General features: G+C 53.7%; 1 protein-coding gene across 3 annotated transcripts in view; it reads right to left on the reverse strand.

The window, feature by feature from the left end:
* Nucleotides 1–6,433: 6,433 nt before the first annotated feature.
* heatr1 (HEAT repeat containing 1) overlaps nt 6,434–15,525 on the reverse strand; it is a 26,250-nt gene continuing 17,158 nt past the window's right edge. For 2 of the 3 annotated variants that reach the window (XM_083932985.1, XM_083932984.1), the window contains exons 28-44: nt 14,781–14,902; nt 14,548–14,676; nt 13,416–13,724; nt 13,183–13,312; nt 12,924–13,099; nt 11,851–11,894; nt 11,642–11,765; nt 11,042–11,487; nt 10,779–10,929; nt 10,531–10,701; nt 10,327–10,461; nt 9,558–9,662; nt 8,649–8,811; nt 7,829–7,977; nt 6,907–7,065; nt 6,711–6,819; nt 6,434–6,626 (exon numbers count right to left, since the gene is read on the reverse strand). In XM_083932985.1, coding sequence (XP_083789111.1) covers nt 6,538–6,626; nt 6,711–6,819; nt 6,907–7,065; nt 7,829–7,977; nt 8,649–8,811; nt 9,558–9,662; nt 10,327–10,461; nt 10,531–10,701; nt 10,779–10,929; nt 11,042–11,487; nt 11,642–11,765; nt 11,851–11,894; nt 12,924–13,099; nt 13,183–13,312; nt 13,416–13,724; nt 14,548–14,676; nt 14,781–14,902 — 2,711 coding nt within the window. In that variant the 3' untranslated portion in view covers nt 6,434–6,537. The remainder of the gene's footprint in view (nt 6,627–6,710; nt 6,820–6,906; nt 7,066–7,828; nt 7,978–8,648; nt 8,812–9,557; nt 9,663–10,326; nt 10,462–10,530; nt 10,702–10,778; nt 10,930–11,041; nt 11,488–11,641; nt 11,766–11,850; nt 11,895–12,923; nt 13,100–13,182; nt 13,313–13,415; nt 13,725–14,547; nt 14,677–14,780; nt 14,903–15,525) is intronic. The other variant, XM_083932986.1, reaches the window with a different exon arrangement.

Below are 15,525 nucleotides of genomic sequence, written 5' to 3' on the forward strand. Positions count from 1 at the left end.
CGGGCGCTGACTGCAGGGCGCCCGCACACGTTTGCATGTTGTCACGGCAACAGTCAAAGTGACGGGCGCGGCCCATTTGTTTGTGAGGGAGACAGGACGACAGGTGAGCAGGAGGAAATCACAGCTGTTCAATGGTCTGACGCAAGGCATCATGGGAAAACTGAGAGAACCAGGTTCAAGAAGAGCATTTAGTGCAGTAAACAGAGCTGAGGTGACACCAGGTGAGAGGTGGTGGATGCTGGACACCCGTGGACAGGGACACACTCTTATGGTCACTACCTCCAGCTGTGTCCTCCGTCTGCGCGCCGACCTGTGAACGCAGACGCCGACACGCCTGATAGGTGCGCGTCAGGGCGCAGACGCAGCCGGCTGCAGCTCTCCTGACGCGCAGCAGAGAGGACGCGGCCCACAGCTGCAGCACATCTGCAAGAGCCAGAAGGTTAGTGAAGAGAGGACACTCAGGACGCCGCAGAGGGACCCAGCTGCAGCCGCACTCACCGGGACAAACAGGAAGAGGTTTAGAGACGCAGGGTTAGACGGAACACGTGGGCGAGCCACAGAGAGGAAGAGGAGCAGGATGAAGAGGAAGAGGAGGAGCAGGAGGAGCCTGCGTGTGCAGCGAAGGGGAGGGAAACAGCAGGAAGTGAACTCCAGGTTTGTGACGTTAACGACGGTTTCAGTCCAGATCACAGACGCCGATGAAGACAGCGATGAAGACACCGACGGCCCCTGCGGTCTGTGGAGCAGCGTTCCCAGGGGCTGTCACATGAGCCGCACCGCGGGGTCGAGCGCAGCGACCTCTGACCTCAGGAACGTCGCTGAGCTCAGGTTCTATTTTTGTAAGCAGCGCAAAACAATTACGACTTTTTCAAAATATTATAACTTTATCGCACTCGTCTGACTTTATTTCCTCAGAATAATAATAATATTTTTGCTGCTTCCTCCAACAGAAAAGAACGGAACAGCAGCGTGAAGTGTTTTTACGCCGTGTCACGTGTCTTAAAGCCTCGTGTTTGACATTTAGGCCCACGCCATCTTGGACGTGGCCTGACGTGGCGTGGCCACATGTGTCAGTGGCGTGGACGTTCTTTGTTCTGTGACAGCGGAGGTCACTGACGCGCTCTAACTGCACGTTCTGGTTCATGTGGCTCTAAACGCGGACGAGCCGCTGGAAAACCGGACCCCATGTCTGACTTTAGTTTGACTTCATTCATCCACGCGTGGCGTCCTGATCCTGGAGCTGTGACGACTCTCCTGCAGCTGATCCACAGGAAATAAACTCACTGTTGTGATTCTACATTAATCGTTTCAGTCATTTTAAAACAAGTGTCAGAGAAATGCTGTTTTCATCCTCAGCTGTGTTTTTTGATGCCTTTCTGTGTTTTCTGTCGTTTTTAAAGTGAAAATCTTTGGTTTTTGGACAAAAGCAGAATTTAAAGACGTCACCGTGTGAGTGTGAGAAACGTTTTCACCACTTTAAAAACCAAAACACCGGTGGATCTACTGAGGGGACAGATCCATGGGCGAAAGAGAGAAGTGCGTGTGGTCCAGGTCTAAAGAGCGTGGGGGGGGGGGGGGGGGTACCTGTCACACGGGGGCGTCTCTGCAGCTGACGGGGGAGCAGAGCGAGCAGGGACACCACGCCGCACCACAGAGACGCCAGCACACCTGCTGCAGAGGACCCAGCTTTAGACATACACACACACACCTGCTGCACAGGACCCAGCTTTAGACACACATGACCTGGACACACACACACACACAACCTGAACACACACAGCTCAGGGAGTTCTGCAGGGACGGGAGGAAACAGGTGAAACAGACAGGTGTGTGTGTGTGTGTGTGTGTGTGTGTGTGTGTGTGTGTGTGTGTGTGTGTGTGTGTGTGTGATGAACAGTGAACACCGGGGGGCGCTGCTCCTGCACCTCAGGCCCGACCTGCTTCACTGAACACGCACACGCACACACACGCACACGCACACGCACGCACACGCCATTTAAACAAGGGTTCAATACTTTCGGCCACTGGTTCTCAAACGAAGAACGAAGGAATCAACCAGAAAAAAAGACAATTATGAAATATTATACTAAGAAAAGACTTTTAAGACGAGGAATAAAGCTTCCTTTTTTTATTTTGTCATGTGACGCCAGCTTCCGCTTCATCGTCCCTGAGCAGCTGTGCAATGCATTCTGGGAGTCGTGGCTCAAGAAAGGCGTTTTAGAAGTTAAGTGCATTTACTTGCTGCTCATTTGCATAAAGTCTGTTTTTATTGTTTGGAGTTCCTGAAGTTGTTGTTGCTCATGATTATTCTGATGTTTCTGCTGCTCACCTGTCCGGCTCCTGCGCTCCCTCCGCTCTCTGCTGTAGATGGTGGAAGTGTCCGTCTCTGAGGGTGGCGGCCGGCTCCGGCTGGAGGCGTGTGCCGCGGTGGCGTGTGCGGGTGGCGTGTGCGTTGGCGTGTGCGGCGGCGGCGTCCCCGTCTGCGTGCAGCTCACAGTCTCTACAGTAAACGCTGCTGAGCGGCTGTAGCAGGTGTTTGGGACAGCGGCCGTCTGGACCAATCACAGTGCGTTCTGCCAGCACGCCGCTCTCCTCTGCGATCACGGTGCATCCTGCAACAGGAAGTCAGGTTCATTAATGCTTCACCTTTCAAAGTAAAGGCACACTTATTAATCATCGGGAGCCTGAACCGACCTTCAGGATCGACGTCCTGGTCCAGACCTGCAACAGGAAGAAGACAAAGACCTTCAACCAAAATAAAAGACCTCGCTATCCGACCAACACCCTTTCAAAATAAGACTTCCGGGTCCAAACAAACAGAACCAAGGTCCGAACATGTGAAGGATCAGGATCAGCTCTTTGCTCAGTTAGAAAGAGGTCAAAGGTCAATTATGATGTTTTTAACGTGAACACCAGGCTCCAACAGGAAGTCTTATTTTGAAAGGGTGATACGTCAGGACTGAAGAGCTGGACATAGAGTTTCCCTGCAGGCTGGAGGGCGGCGGCGGCGTCCTACCCCAGAAGGCGTCGACCAGCGTGGCGTCCTGCGCGGAGGACTGGTCCAGCAGCGAGGACAGCAGCGAGGCGTCCGAGGCCACGCTGTGGAGGCTGCTGTTGAGGAGCGGCGGGCCGGGCGCTCGCCGTGGCGTGCTGAGGAGGAGCGACTCGGAGCAGGTGACGGAGTGCTGCGAGCGGCGAGGCTTCAGAGACCTGCAGGAGGAAGAGGAGGAGTGAGATCAGTGAGGGGGGGGGGGGGGGGGCAGCTGAAGCACCTGAGCACCTCACCTGCTGCTGCTGCCGCTCCTCCACGCGCCTCCGCCCGCGCTGAAGGAGGCGCTGCTGCGAGGGAGGCCGCGGTCCAGCAGGCCATCGTCCAACCGCAGGCTGCGTCTGGACATGGTCCCCCACCAGTGAGGCTCCGAGTCCCACAGAGAGGAGGGGCACGAGCTGAGGGGGCGATCACACACACACACACACACACACACACAGGAACAGCTTTATTTTATTACAGCAGAAAAATAAAATATATGATAAATAAACACAGAGCTGCGGTGAAACGGGTGCAAAACCATGAACCTGAACTCCACTTTCACCAGACACACACACACACACACACACACAGCTTCTACTTTGTTGTTGCGGCTGTTATGAAACATTTTGTTTTCTGTGACTGGCTCCAAAATCAAACCAGTCTGAAAAAAGAGAGAGAGAACAGACAGACGGACAGAGAGAGAGAGAGAGACACACACACACACACACACACACACACACACAGGTGAAGGAGTAATTTCGTCCAATCAGCAGTGAGAGTTTAATCAAGTTGAGCAACACTGTGCTAACATGCTAACCAGTGTGTTTCTGTGGTCAAAGTGAACTTTAACCCTTTGACAACACACACACACACACACCTGACCTACACACACACATACACACACCTGACCCACACACCCACACACACCTGACCTACACACACACATACACACACCTGACCCACACACCCACACACACCTGACCTACACACACACACACACACACCTCACCCACACACACACAGACAGAAGCAGCAGTTGGATACACACAGGTCAGTCCAGCCCCAGCTCTGCAGGTCCAGGTCCTCGTCACAGACGCTCATCCCCAGGACACACACACATCACTAACGCCGCACACACACACACGTCACGAACACACACGTCACTAACACACACGTCACTAACACACACGTCACTAACACGCATATACAATCACTAAAACATACACACACACAACTAACACACACATATCACTAACACACACATATACACAGCGAGCCGTGTGGCGGCAGCACAGTTCAAGTTCAGCTTAAACCGACTGAGACTGCACTTCCTGTTAGAGACACACACACACACACACACACACGCACGATTACCCAGCAGCCCTCACTCCTTGAGCCAATTACAGGCTCAGTTCTGAACACACACACACACCCCTGATCTATAATAACGTGCTGTGATATCTGCGTCCATATGGAATAGATTAGGATTCATCATATTAATATGAAATAAATATAGATAGATAGATAGATAGATAGATAGATAGATAGATAGATAGAGAGATATATATAAATATTGGTATAAGTGTGTGATATTGAGTGTTGGTATTTAATCACAACATGTGAAGTGAATTATAAAATAATACGACAGGGACATTTCTATCGTGTGCATGGTGACGATAACTGGGCTGTGTGTGTTTGACTGACACTGATATTTTTATTTACTTAGTTATGATTATGCATTATTAATATTATGATTATGCATTATTATAATTGTATGCATGTGTGTCACCTCAGGAAGAACAGAGGCAGCGTTTGGGGATCTGATTAAACTAAACCGTAGAGAAATAAATAAATGCTTTATTATTAGTTAAATTATTAAACAGTAAAAAAAAACTCCCCTCAATGAACAAACAAAATAATAAATGAAATAAATAGTTGCTTTAATAAGAGTAAAATAAGTAAACAGTAAATAAGCTCCTGGTGTGTTGAGACATTTAAAATATGGGATAAATAAACGAAAGAATAAATAAATGCTTTATTAAATAAATAAATAAATAAATGCTTTATTAAATAAATAAATAAATAAATGCATTATTAATAGTTAGATAAATAAACCCCCTCGTGTCTCATGTCAATTTTATAAATGGAATAAATAAAATAAATAAATAAAGACTTTATTAGTTAAATAAATAAAAGCGTATTTATTAAATACATAAATACATAAATAAACCCACTCGTGTCCATTTTATTTATGGAATAAATAAAATAAAAGCTTATATTTTAGTTAAATACTTTTTTATTTATTAGTTAAATAAAAACTTTATTAAATAAATAAATAAATAAAAACTTTATTAAATAAATAAATCGCCATTTCTCCCGTCTCCGTTTAAAAGGCCTGTCCTCTTTCAACCAATCAGCGCGGAGCTCAGAGAGATGACGTCTCGGCGGACCAATCATACTGCGCGGTGGGCGGGGCCCCGCGAAAAACGAACGGTTGTTATGCTAACGTTAGCTTTAGCTTCCAAACGGCCACATATAAGACTAAAAACACAGAAAAACGGTTAAAAACACAGAAAAACGGTTAAAAACAGAGAGAAGCAAAGAAACAGAGCGCTCACCTTCAGAGGAGGCGGTCAAAGATGGCGCCCGGTCCAACAGCAGAGTTCACTGTCGTTTCAGGCTGAAGCAGCTTTAACGGCAGGTAACGGCCGGTAACGGTCCACACCGACGGTAACGGTCCACACCGACGGTAACGGTCCACACCGGCGGTAACGGTAAAAACCCCCGTTTGTTTGTTTCTGCTCCGATAAAAACAACGACGTGTTTGTTGTTTACAAACACAAAGATCTTCTAAACGTCGACAAACGGACAAGACAACAGGTGTAACCGCGGCTGCTTCACGCTCCAATCAGCGCTGAGGGGCTTTTATAGAGGCGGGCGGCGGCGACAGCGCCCCCTGTGGAGGGAGGCGGTACTGCACCTCACAGGCTTTATACACACAGCGCCCCCTGTGGAGGGAGGAGGTACTGCACCTCACAGGCTTTATACACACAGCGCCCCCTGTGGAGGGAGGAGGTACTGCACCTCACAGGCTTTACACACACAGCGCCCCCTGTGGAGGGAGGAGGTACTGCACCTCACAGGGTTCACACAGACAGCGCCCCCTGTAGAGGGAGGAGGTACTGCACCTCACAGGCTTTACACACACAGCGCCCCCTGTGGAGGGAGGAGGTACTGCACCTCACAGGGTTCACACAGACAGCGCCCCCTGTAGAGGGAGGAGGTACTGCACCTCACAGGCTTTACACACACAGCGCCCCCTGTGGAGGGAGGAGGTACTGCACCCCACAGGCTCAATAAAGTTGACACGAGTTCACACACAAACGTTTCAGTTTCATTTTATTTAGAAAAGAAAAACACCAAAGACAAACGTCTAAGAGTCTGTGTGTGTGTGTGTGTGTGTGTGTGTGTGTGTGTGCGTGTGTGTGTGTGTGTGCGTGTGTGTGTTAGAAGTAGCTCTGCAGCGGTTCTCCCAGGATCTTCTCCATCTCCTGGATCACCTTCTGGACCTGCTGCTCCACCTCCTCACACTCATCTGAAATACACACACATTCATCACACGTGATGCTCTGTGTGTGTGTGTGCGTGTGCATGTGTGTGTGTGTGTGTGTGTACTCACCCTCCATCAGCTCAGCCAGGAAGGGGATGGTCTCCGGCAGCAGCACCAGGTAGTTCTCCTTCAGTTTGGACGCCAGCTCCGTCAACATCAACAGAGACGAGAAGCGCACCTGAGGAGGACAACGGCGTGTTACAGGTGTGTGTGTGTGTGTGTGTCTGTGTGTATGAGTGTGTGTGTGTCTGTGTGTGTGTCTGACCTTGGACTCGGGGTGTCTGGTCTTCAGGAGGACCTGGTAGTTGAGGGTCTTCCACAGAGAGTCGTCAGCCAGAGCCACAGAGAACTGACCCACACAGGGAACCAGGTGCTGCGTCACCATCAGCTGGTACTGCTGCGGTCCTCCACCGAGGTTCTCCAGCTGCAGGTGTGTGTGAGACAGGTGAGACAGGTGTGTGTGACATAGGTGTGTGTGAGACAGGTGTGTGTGAGACAAGTGTGTGTGAGACAGGTGTGAGTGTGACAGGTGTGTGTGAGACAGGTGTGTGTGAGACAGGTGTGTGTGAGACAGGTGTGTGGGAGACAGGTGAGAGTGTGAGACAGGTGTGTGTGTGAGACAGGTGTGAGTGTGACAGGTGTGTGTGAGACAGGTGTGTGTGAGACAGGTGAGACAGGTGTGTGTGAGACAGGTGAGAGTGTGAGACAGGTGTGTGTGAGACAGGTGAGAGTGTGAGACAGGTGTGTGTGTGCGACAGGTGTGTGTGACACAGGTGTGTGTGACACAGGTGAGAGTGTGAGACAGGTGTGTGTTGTGTGTGCGACAGTTGAGACAGGTGTGATCAAGACAGGTGTGTGTGTGAGACAGGTGTGTCTGTGAGAGGTGTGTGAGACAGGTGTGTGTGAGACAGGTGTGTGTGTGAGACAGGTGTGTGTGTGTGACAGGTGTGTGTGTGTGTGAGACAGGTGTGTGTGTTTGAGACAGGTGTGTGTGAGAGACAGGTGTGTGTGTGTGCGACAGGTGTGTGTGTGCGACAGGTGTGTGTGTGAGACAGGTGTGTGTGTGGGACAGGTGAGTGTGTGAGACAGGTGTGTGTGTGTGAGACAGTTGTGTGTCTGTGTGTGTGTGTGAGACAGGTGTGTGTGTGTGTGTGTGTGTGTGTGTGTGTGTGTGTGTGTGAGGTCACCTGGTCGAGCAGCGGGCTCATCAGGGCGTCGGCTCGCTCTCTGCTGACGAAGCTCTGAGAGTCGTACAGGAAGATCTTAAAGAGACAGTCGAGCACGAACACGAGCAGCTGAGCGTCTTTCTGCTCGCCGCCCAGCAGGCTCCGCCCCTCTGAGGGCAGAAAACACTTTATTAGACAGGCCCCGCCCCTCTGAGGGCAGAAAACACTATTAGACAGGCCCCGCCCCTCTGAGGGCAGAAAACACTTTATTAGACAGGCTCCGCCCCTCTGAGGGCAGAAAACACTGTATTAGACAGGCCCCGCCCCTCTGAGGGCAGAAAACACTTTATTAGACAGGCTCCGCCCCTCTGAGGGCAGACAACACTTTATTAGACAGGCTCCGCCCCTCTGAGGGCAGAAAACACTTTATTAGACAGGCTCCGCCCCTCTGAGGGCAGAAAACACTTTATTAGACAGGCTCCGCCCCTCTGAGGGCAGACAAAGCTTTATTAAACAGGCTCCGCCCCTCTGAGGGCAGAAAACACTTTATTAGACAGGCTCCGCCCCTCTGAGAGCAGACAAAGCTTTATTAGACAGGCTCCGCCCCTCTGAGGGCAGAAAACACTTTATTAGACAGGCTCCGCCCCTCTGAGGGTAGACAACACTGTATTAGACAGGCTCCGCCCCTCTGAGGGCAGAAAACACTTTATTTAACAGGCTCCGCCCCCCTGAGGGCAGAAACAACTGTATTAGACAGGCTCCGCCCCTCTGAGGGCAGACAACACTGTATTAGACAGGCTCCGCCCCTCTGAGGGGAGTAGAATAAAGTACCCCGTCTCACCGTTCTTGGCGCTGTTGGTTTGTCGCAGCAGCTCTGAAAACGGTTTCACCAGATTTCCTGCGAACAGGACGAAGAGTCCTTTGAGTCTCTCTGCGATGAAGTCCGACAGCCGGTAGAAGGTCAGGAGACGCTCGTTACTGCCCGACTTACTCCAGTCGAAGAGCTGCAGGACGACCACAGAGAGAGGACACGTGTGACCACAGAGAGAGGACACGTGTGACCACAACAACCACAGAGAGGACACGTGTGACCACAGAGAGAGGACGCGTGTGACCACAGAGAGAGGACACGTGTGACCACAGAGAGAGAGGACACGTGTGACCACAGAGAGAGAGGACACGTGTGACCACAGAGAGAGAGGACACGTGTGACCACAGAGAGAGAGGACACGTGTGACCACAGAGAGAGGACACGTGTGACCACAACAACCACAGAGAGGACACGTGTGACCACAACAACCACAGAGAGGACACGTGTGACCACAGAGAGGACACGTGTGACCAGAGAGAGGACACGTGTGACCACAGAGAGGACACGATTGACCACAGAGAGGACACGATTGACCACAGAGAGAGGACACGTGTGACCACAGAGAGGACACGTGTGACCACAGGACGACCACAGAGAGAGAGGACACGTGTGACCACAGAGAGGACACGTGTGACCACAGAGAGAGGACACGTTTGACCACAGAGAGAGGACACGTGTGACCACAGAGAGGACACATGTGACCACAGAGAGGACACGTTTGACCACAGAGAGGACACGTGTGACCACAGAGAGGACACGTGTGACCACAGAGAGGACACGTTTGACACGTGACCACAGAGAGGACACGTGTGACCACAGAGAGGACACGTGTGACCACAGAGAGGACACGTTTGACCACGGTGGCGGCGGCGGCGTTACCTTGAAGAAGAGCGGCCTGAACGTGACCTCGGACAGCTTCATCACCATGGCGAGCAAACAGTCGATCACGCTGCCTTCGATCTCTGCCGTCTTCTTCAGGTCGCCCTGGAGACAGGAAGTGAGGAGACAGGAAGTGAGTAGACAGGAAGTGAGGAGTCAGGAAGTGAGGTGACAGGAAGTGAGGAGACAGGAAGTGAGTAGACAGGAAGTGAGGAGTCGGGAAGTGAGGAGACAGGAAGAGAGGAGACAGGAAGTGAGGTGACAGGAAGTGAGGAGACAGGAAGAGAGGAGACAGGAAGTGAGGAGACAGGAAGAGAGGAGACAGGAAGAGAGGAGACAGGAAGTGAGGAGACAGGAAGAGAGGAGACAGGAAGAGAGGAGACGGGAAGTGAGGAGACAGGAAGTGAGGAGACAGGAAGTGAGGAGACAGGAAGTGAGGAGACAGGAGGTGAGGTTACAGGAAGTGAGGAGACAGGAAGTGAGGAGACAGGAGGTGAGGTTACAGGAAGTGAGGAGACAGGAAGTGAGGAGACAGGAAGTGCGGAGACAGGAAGTGGAGTCAGGAAGTGAGGAGACAGGAAGTGAGGAGACAGGAAGTGAGGAGACTTCACTTGCTTCACTTCTAATGTAAATTTCTTTTTGTTTATATTTATGTTTGTATTTTATTTAACTTAAGTCCATTCTGATATATGTGGGTTATTCTGCCCGGCGACTGATGATGCTGCTCACAGCGGGCCCTCATTGGCTGTTAAATAAGCATGTCACAGACCTGACAGTGTTGCGCTCTGAAGTCCAGGGCGCTGAGGAAGAAGGAGGTGAGCTCTGATTGGTGGACGGCGAGCACGTCTCTCTGCAGGTGGCTGACGTGTTCCTTCAGGACGCTCATCAGCGGCGCCAGCTGACCCTGCGGAGACACGTGTGATCACTAAACGCCCCGCACAAGGACCCGAGTGTGACGTGAACCGCCCCTCACCTTCCTGTCCACCACCATGCTGCTGTAGCAGCGCGTGACGGCGGGCAGCAGCACCCGGGGGGGCAGCTTGGTGGCGAGGGTGCTCCTGAGGGAGGCGAGCCGCGCCGACAGCTGGGCGCCGGCCGAGGAGGAAGACGAGGACGACTCCACCAGGCGAGTGAGCCGGCACACCTGCGGGAACAGGAAGTATGTGTGAGCGTGAGGCGGTTACGATGGGCGTCGCCGCGGCCGTCTGTCCCGTGACTCACCTGGGAGGTGGCGTCCTGCAGGTACGGGCTCATGAAGTGCGGCAGCGTTTCCGTGACGCGCTGGAGGGCGGTGACGGCGCTCAGCAGGTAGATCTCGTTGGTCAGCAGCTCCTTCCTGTCTGTCAGCGTGCGAAGCAGCGCCGGCATCAACCTGCAGCACGCCACAGGACTTTAAACGCCTTTTCCAAGGTCACACTCAAGCACTTTCAAGGTCAAATATTTAAGCACATTAGTTAAACTCTGTCGGCGTGCAGACTGGTTACCTTGGTAACTGTGGGATGGCGAGGGCCTTCAGCGCGCTGACCACCTCGGCGACGCAGAGCAGAGCGCTGCCCGTCACGTTCTTCTCCTCCTCCGTCGCCGTGACGATGTCCACCGCCCGCTGCAGCACGGGCACGAACGCCTCCTGGTGGTCGGAGCCGAAGCTGCGGCACAGCAGCTTGAGGCTGTAGAGCGCCGTTTGCCGGTTCACCGCCTGCTCCGCCTGCTCCACCTCCACCGCCACCGCCGCAGGACTTTTCCCCACGACGCTCAGCAGGTCGGCGGTGAGCTGCAGCAGCGCGTGGACCTGCTGCTGGTCCCAGAGCGAGCGCTGCTGCAGCTTGTTGTTCAGCAGCTCCATGGCTTTCCTCCGCACCGACGCCAGCTGGTTCCCCATCAGCCCCCGCATCACCGCGATGAACGTATCCGTGGGCAACAGCGAGTTCACCTGGACGACGGGAGACGACGGCGAGGACACAACATTAATAAAACACGACAGGCCGCGGCGTAGGTGCGGTGAGTAAAACCCCCGTATTCCTGTTATTAAACACAATTATTATTATTGTTGTTGTTGTTGTTGTTGTTGTTGTTGTTGTTGTGACCTTGTCCAGGACGTCGTAGGCTTTGTTGAGCAGAACTCTCCAGAACTTGGCGGTGGGTTTGTCGGCGTTGTCCTCCACACAGCGAGCGACGCTGTGGATGTAACGCAGGATCTCCTCCAGCAGCCTGAAACATCACGTTCATGTTGTTGTTGTTGTTGTTGTTGTTGTTGTTGTTGTTATTATTGTTTGTGTGTTTGGGGAAAAGTCACCTCTGCTGCAGAACCTCGTCCACAGCGTCTCCTCCGTCTGCGACCTGATGACATCACACGGTTGTTATTAAAACGATAAATACGTTTAATAATATAAATGTATACGACAGAGCAGGGGGAGGGGCTAATGTCCAGAGACACGACTCAGTGCTTATTTACGAGGGTGGTGAACGTTTGTGTTGGTGAACGTTTGTGTTGGTGAACGTTTGTGTTGGTGAACGTTTGTGTTGGTGAACGCTCGTGTTGGTGAATGTTTGTGTTGGTGAACGTTTGTGTTGGTGAACGTTTGTGAACGTTTGTGTTTGTGAACGTTTGCGTTGGTGAACGTTTGTGAACGTTTGTGTTTGTGAACGTTTGCGTTGGTGAACGTTTGTGAACGTTTGTGTTGGTGAACGTTTGCGTTGGTGAACGCTCGTGAACGTTTGTGTTGGTGAACGTTTGTGAACGTTTGTGTTTGTGAACGTTTGCGTTGGTGAACGTTTGTGTTGGTGAACGCTTGTGTTGGTGAACGCTTGTGTTGGTGAACGTTTGTGTTGGTGAACGCTTGTGTTGGTGAACGTTTGTGTTGGTGAACGCTTGTGTTGGTGAACGTTTGAGTTGGTGAACGTTTGTGAACGCTCATGTTGGTGAACGTTTGTGTTGGTGAACGTTTGTGTTGGTGAACGCTCATGTTGGTGAACGTTTGTGTTGGTGAACGTTTGTGTTTGTGAACGTTTGTGTTGGTGAACGCTCGTGTTGGTGAACGCTCGTGTTGGTGAACGTTTGTGTTGGTGAACGTTTGTGTTGGTGAACGTTTGTGTTGGTGAACGTTTGTGTTGGTGAACGTTTGTGTTGGTGAACGCTTGTGTTGGTGAACGTTTGTGTTGGTGAACGTTTGTGTTGGTGAACGTTTGTGAACGTTTGTGTTGGTGAGCGTTTGTGTTGGTGAACGCTCGTTATCCTGAACGTTGGTGAACGCTCGTGTTGGTGTTGGTGAACGCTCGTGTTGGTGAACGCTTGTGAACGTTTGTGTTGGTGAACGCTCGTGTTGGTGTTGGTGAACGCTCGTGCTGGTGTTCCTGAACGCCACCCACCTTCCCGATGAAGCGGGCGGAGCCGAGCAGCTGAGCGATGAAGCAGAGGCCGAGGAACTTGAAGTGTCTGAGCTCTTTGCTGCTGTGAGCGTCCACGCTGAAGATCAGCTCCTCCTCCTCCTCCTCCCCCTCCTGCTTCTTCGCTCCTCGCCGCCCGACGGGGCGTTTCGCCGCCGCTGCAGAGGAAACGTCCGTTAGTGTCACCTTAAAGTCTGAGTACCCGGTTACTGGGGTAACGTGTTTTTGGCGAGCGCCTCACCGTCCTCTTTGTCGTCGGGCAGCTGCAGCAGGAAGCTGAGGATGCGGATGGCGGCGGTGAGCTGGTCGTTCACGGGGAACTGACAGCAGAGCGAGATCCAGAAGTCCACGTCCGTCTCCAGAGCGGCGTCCTGCGGACACAAACACACGGCGCTGACGGACACGCTCTCACTTCCTGTCTGCACGGCAACATGAAGTACGAGAAGCCTTCAAAATAAAAGCACAGCCACTCGCCTTCTCGCTGGTCTGCGTGGCGCTCTGCGTGGCGCTCTGCGTGGCGCTCTGCGTGGCGCTCTGCGTGGCCGTCTGCGTGGCCGTCTGCGTGGCCGTCTGCGTGGCGGTCCGAGTGGCGTGCAGCTTGAACAGCAGCAGCATCAGGACCCAGAGGAAGTGGGCGGGGCCCAGCGTGGTCAGCAGCTGACTGAGGACGGGGAGGCGCCGGTGGTCGGGCACGTGAGGGAGGGCGTCAGCGAACACGTGCATGATTCTCGTCACCACGGCAACCACGTGAGACGAAGAGCTGCCGTCAGAGAGGCGGTGGGCCTGAGGAAGAGGAGGAGGAGGAGGAGGGGGAGGAGGAGGAGGAGGAAGAGTTAGAGGAGGAGGAGGAGGAGGAATAAGAGGAAGAGGATTATGTCCCCTCACCTGTCCTCTCACCTGTCCCCCTGTCCCCTCACCTGTCCTCCTGTCCCCTCACCTGTCCCCCTGTCCCCTCACCTGTCCTCCTGTCCCCTCACCTGTCCTCCTGTCCCCTCACCTGCCCCCCTGTCCCCTCACCTGTCCTCCTGTCCCCTCACCTGTCCTCTCACCTGTCCTCCTGTCCTCTCACCTGTCCCCCTGTCCCCTCACCTGCCCCCCTGTCCCCTCACCTGTCCCCCTGTCCCCTCACCTGTCCTCCTGTCCTCTCACCTGTCCCCCTGTCCCCTCACCTGTCCCCTCACCTGTCCTCCTGTCCCCCTGTCCCCTCACCTGCCCCCCTGTCCCCTCACCTGTCCCCCTGTCCCCTCACCTGTCCTCCTGTCCTCTCACCTGTCCCCCTGTCCCCTCACCTGTCCTCCTGTCCCCTCACCTGTCCTCCCGTCCTCTCACCTGTCCTCCTGTCCCCTCACCTGTCCTCCTGTCCCCTCACCTGTCCTCCTGTCCCCTCACCTGTCCTGTCCCCTCACCTGTCCTCCTGTCCTCTCACCTGTCGCCCTGTCCCCTCACCTGTCCCCTCACCTGTCCCCTCACCTGTCCTCTCACCTGTCCCCCTGTCCTCCTGTCCCGTCCTCTCACCTGTCCCCCTGTCCCCTCACCTGTCCCCCTGTCCTCCTGTCCCGTCCTCTCACCTGTCCCCCTGTCCTCTCACCTGTCCTGTCCGTCTCACCTGGATGAGCGCGGGGACGACCGTCTTCAGCGTGTTGTCGATGACCCTGAAGCTGTAGGCGTCGTCCAGGCGCAGCAGGCTGGCGCCCATGAAGGTGAAGATGGGCATGATGTTGTGCAGGACTTTGTCCTGGGGGGACACAGGGAGCCAATCAGACGCGTGCTCCATACAGACAGACAGACAGACGATTGGTCAGGAGCATGAAGTGGGCGGGGCTAAAGACAAACACTCACGGGGAAGACGGAGGCGGCGGCGCCCAGCAGCTGCAGAGCGTGGTGATGAGTCTGAGGGACGTCGGACGCTCTGATGACCTGGACCACCAACTCCACGCTGAACCTGTCCTCGTCCAGGACGTCTGCAGAGACACGAGGGGACAGGTGAGAGGACACGAGGGGACAGGAGAGGACACGAGGGGACAGGTGAGAGGACAGGTGAGAGGACAGGTGAGAGGACAGGTGAGAGGACAGGAGGGGACAGGTGAGAGGACACGAGAGGACAGGTGAGAGGACAGGAGGGGACAGGTGAGAGGACAGGAGGGGACAGGTGAGAGGACACGAGGGGACAGGTGAGAGGACAGGTGAGAGGACAGGTGAGAGGACACGAGAGGACAGGTGAGAGGACAGGTGAGAGGACAGGAGGGGACAGGTGAGAGGACAGGAGGGGACAGGTGAGAGGACAGGAGGGGACAGGTGAGAGGACACGAGAGGACAGGTGAGAGGACACGAGAGGACAGGTGAGAGGACACGAGGGGACAGGTGAGAGGACACGAGGGGACATGAGAGGACATTAGAGGACAGAGTCGGTCCCTCACGGTCGGCGGCGTCTCTAACGGTCGGTCTCTAACGGTCGGTCTCTAACGGTCGGTCTCTAACGGTCAGCGGTGTCTCTAACGGTCGGCGGCGTCTCTGACGGTCGGTCTCTAACGGTCGGTCTCTAACGGTCAGCAGTGTCTCTGACGGTCGGCGGCGTCTCTGATGA

Source organism: Echiichthys vipera (genome assembly GCF_963691815.1).
Source record: "Echiichthys vipera genome assembly, chromosome: 18".
Taxonomy (NCBI): Eukaryota; Metazoa; Chordata; class Actinopteri; order Perciformes; family Trachinidae; genus Echiichthys; species Echiichthys vipera.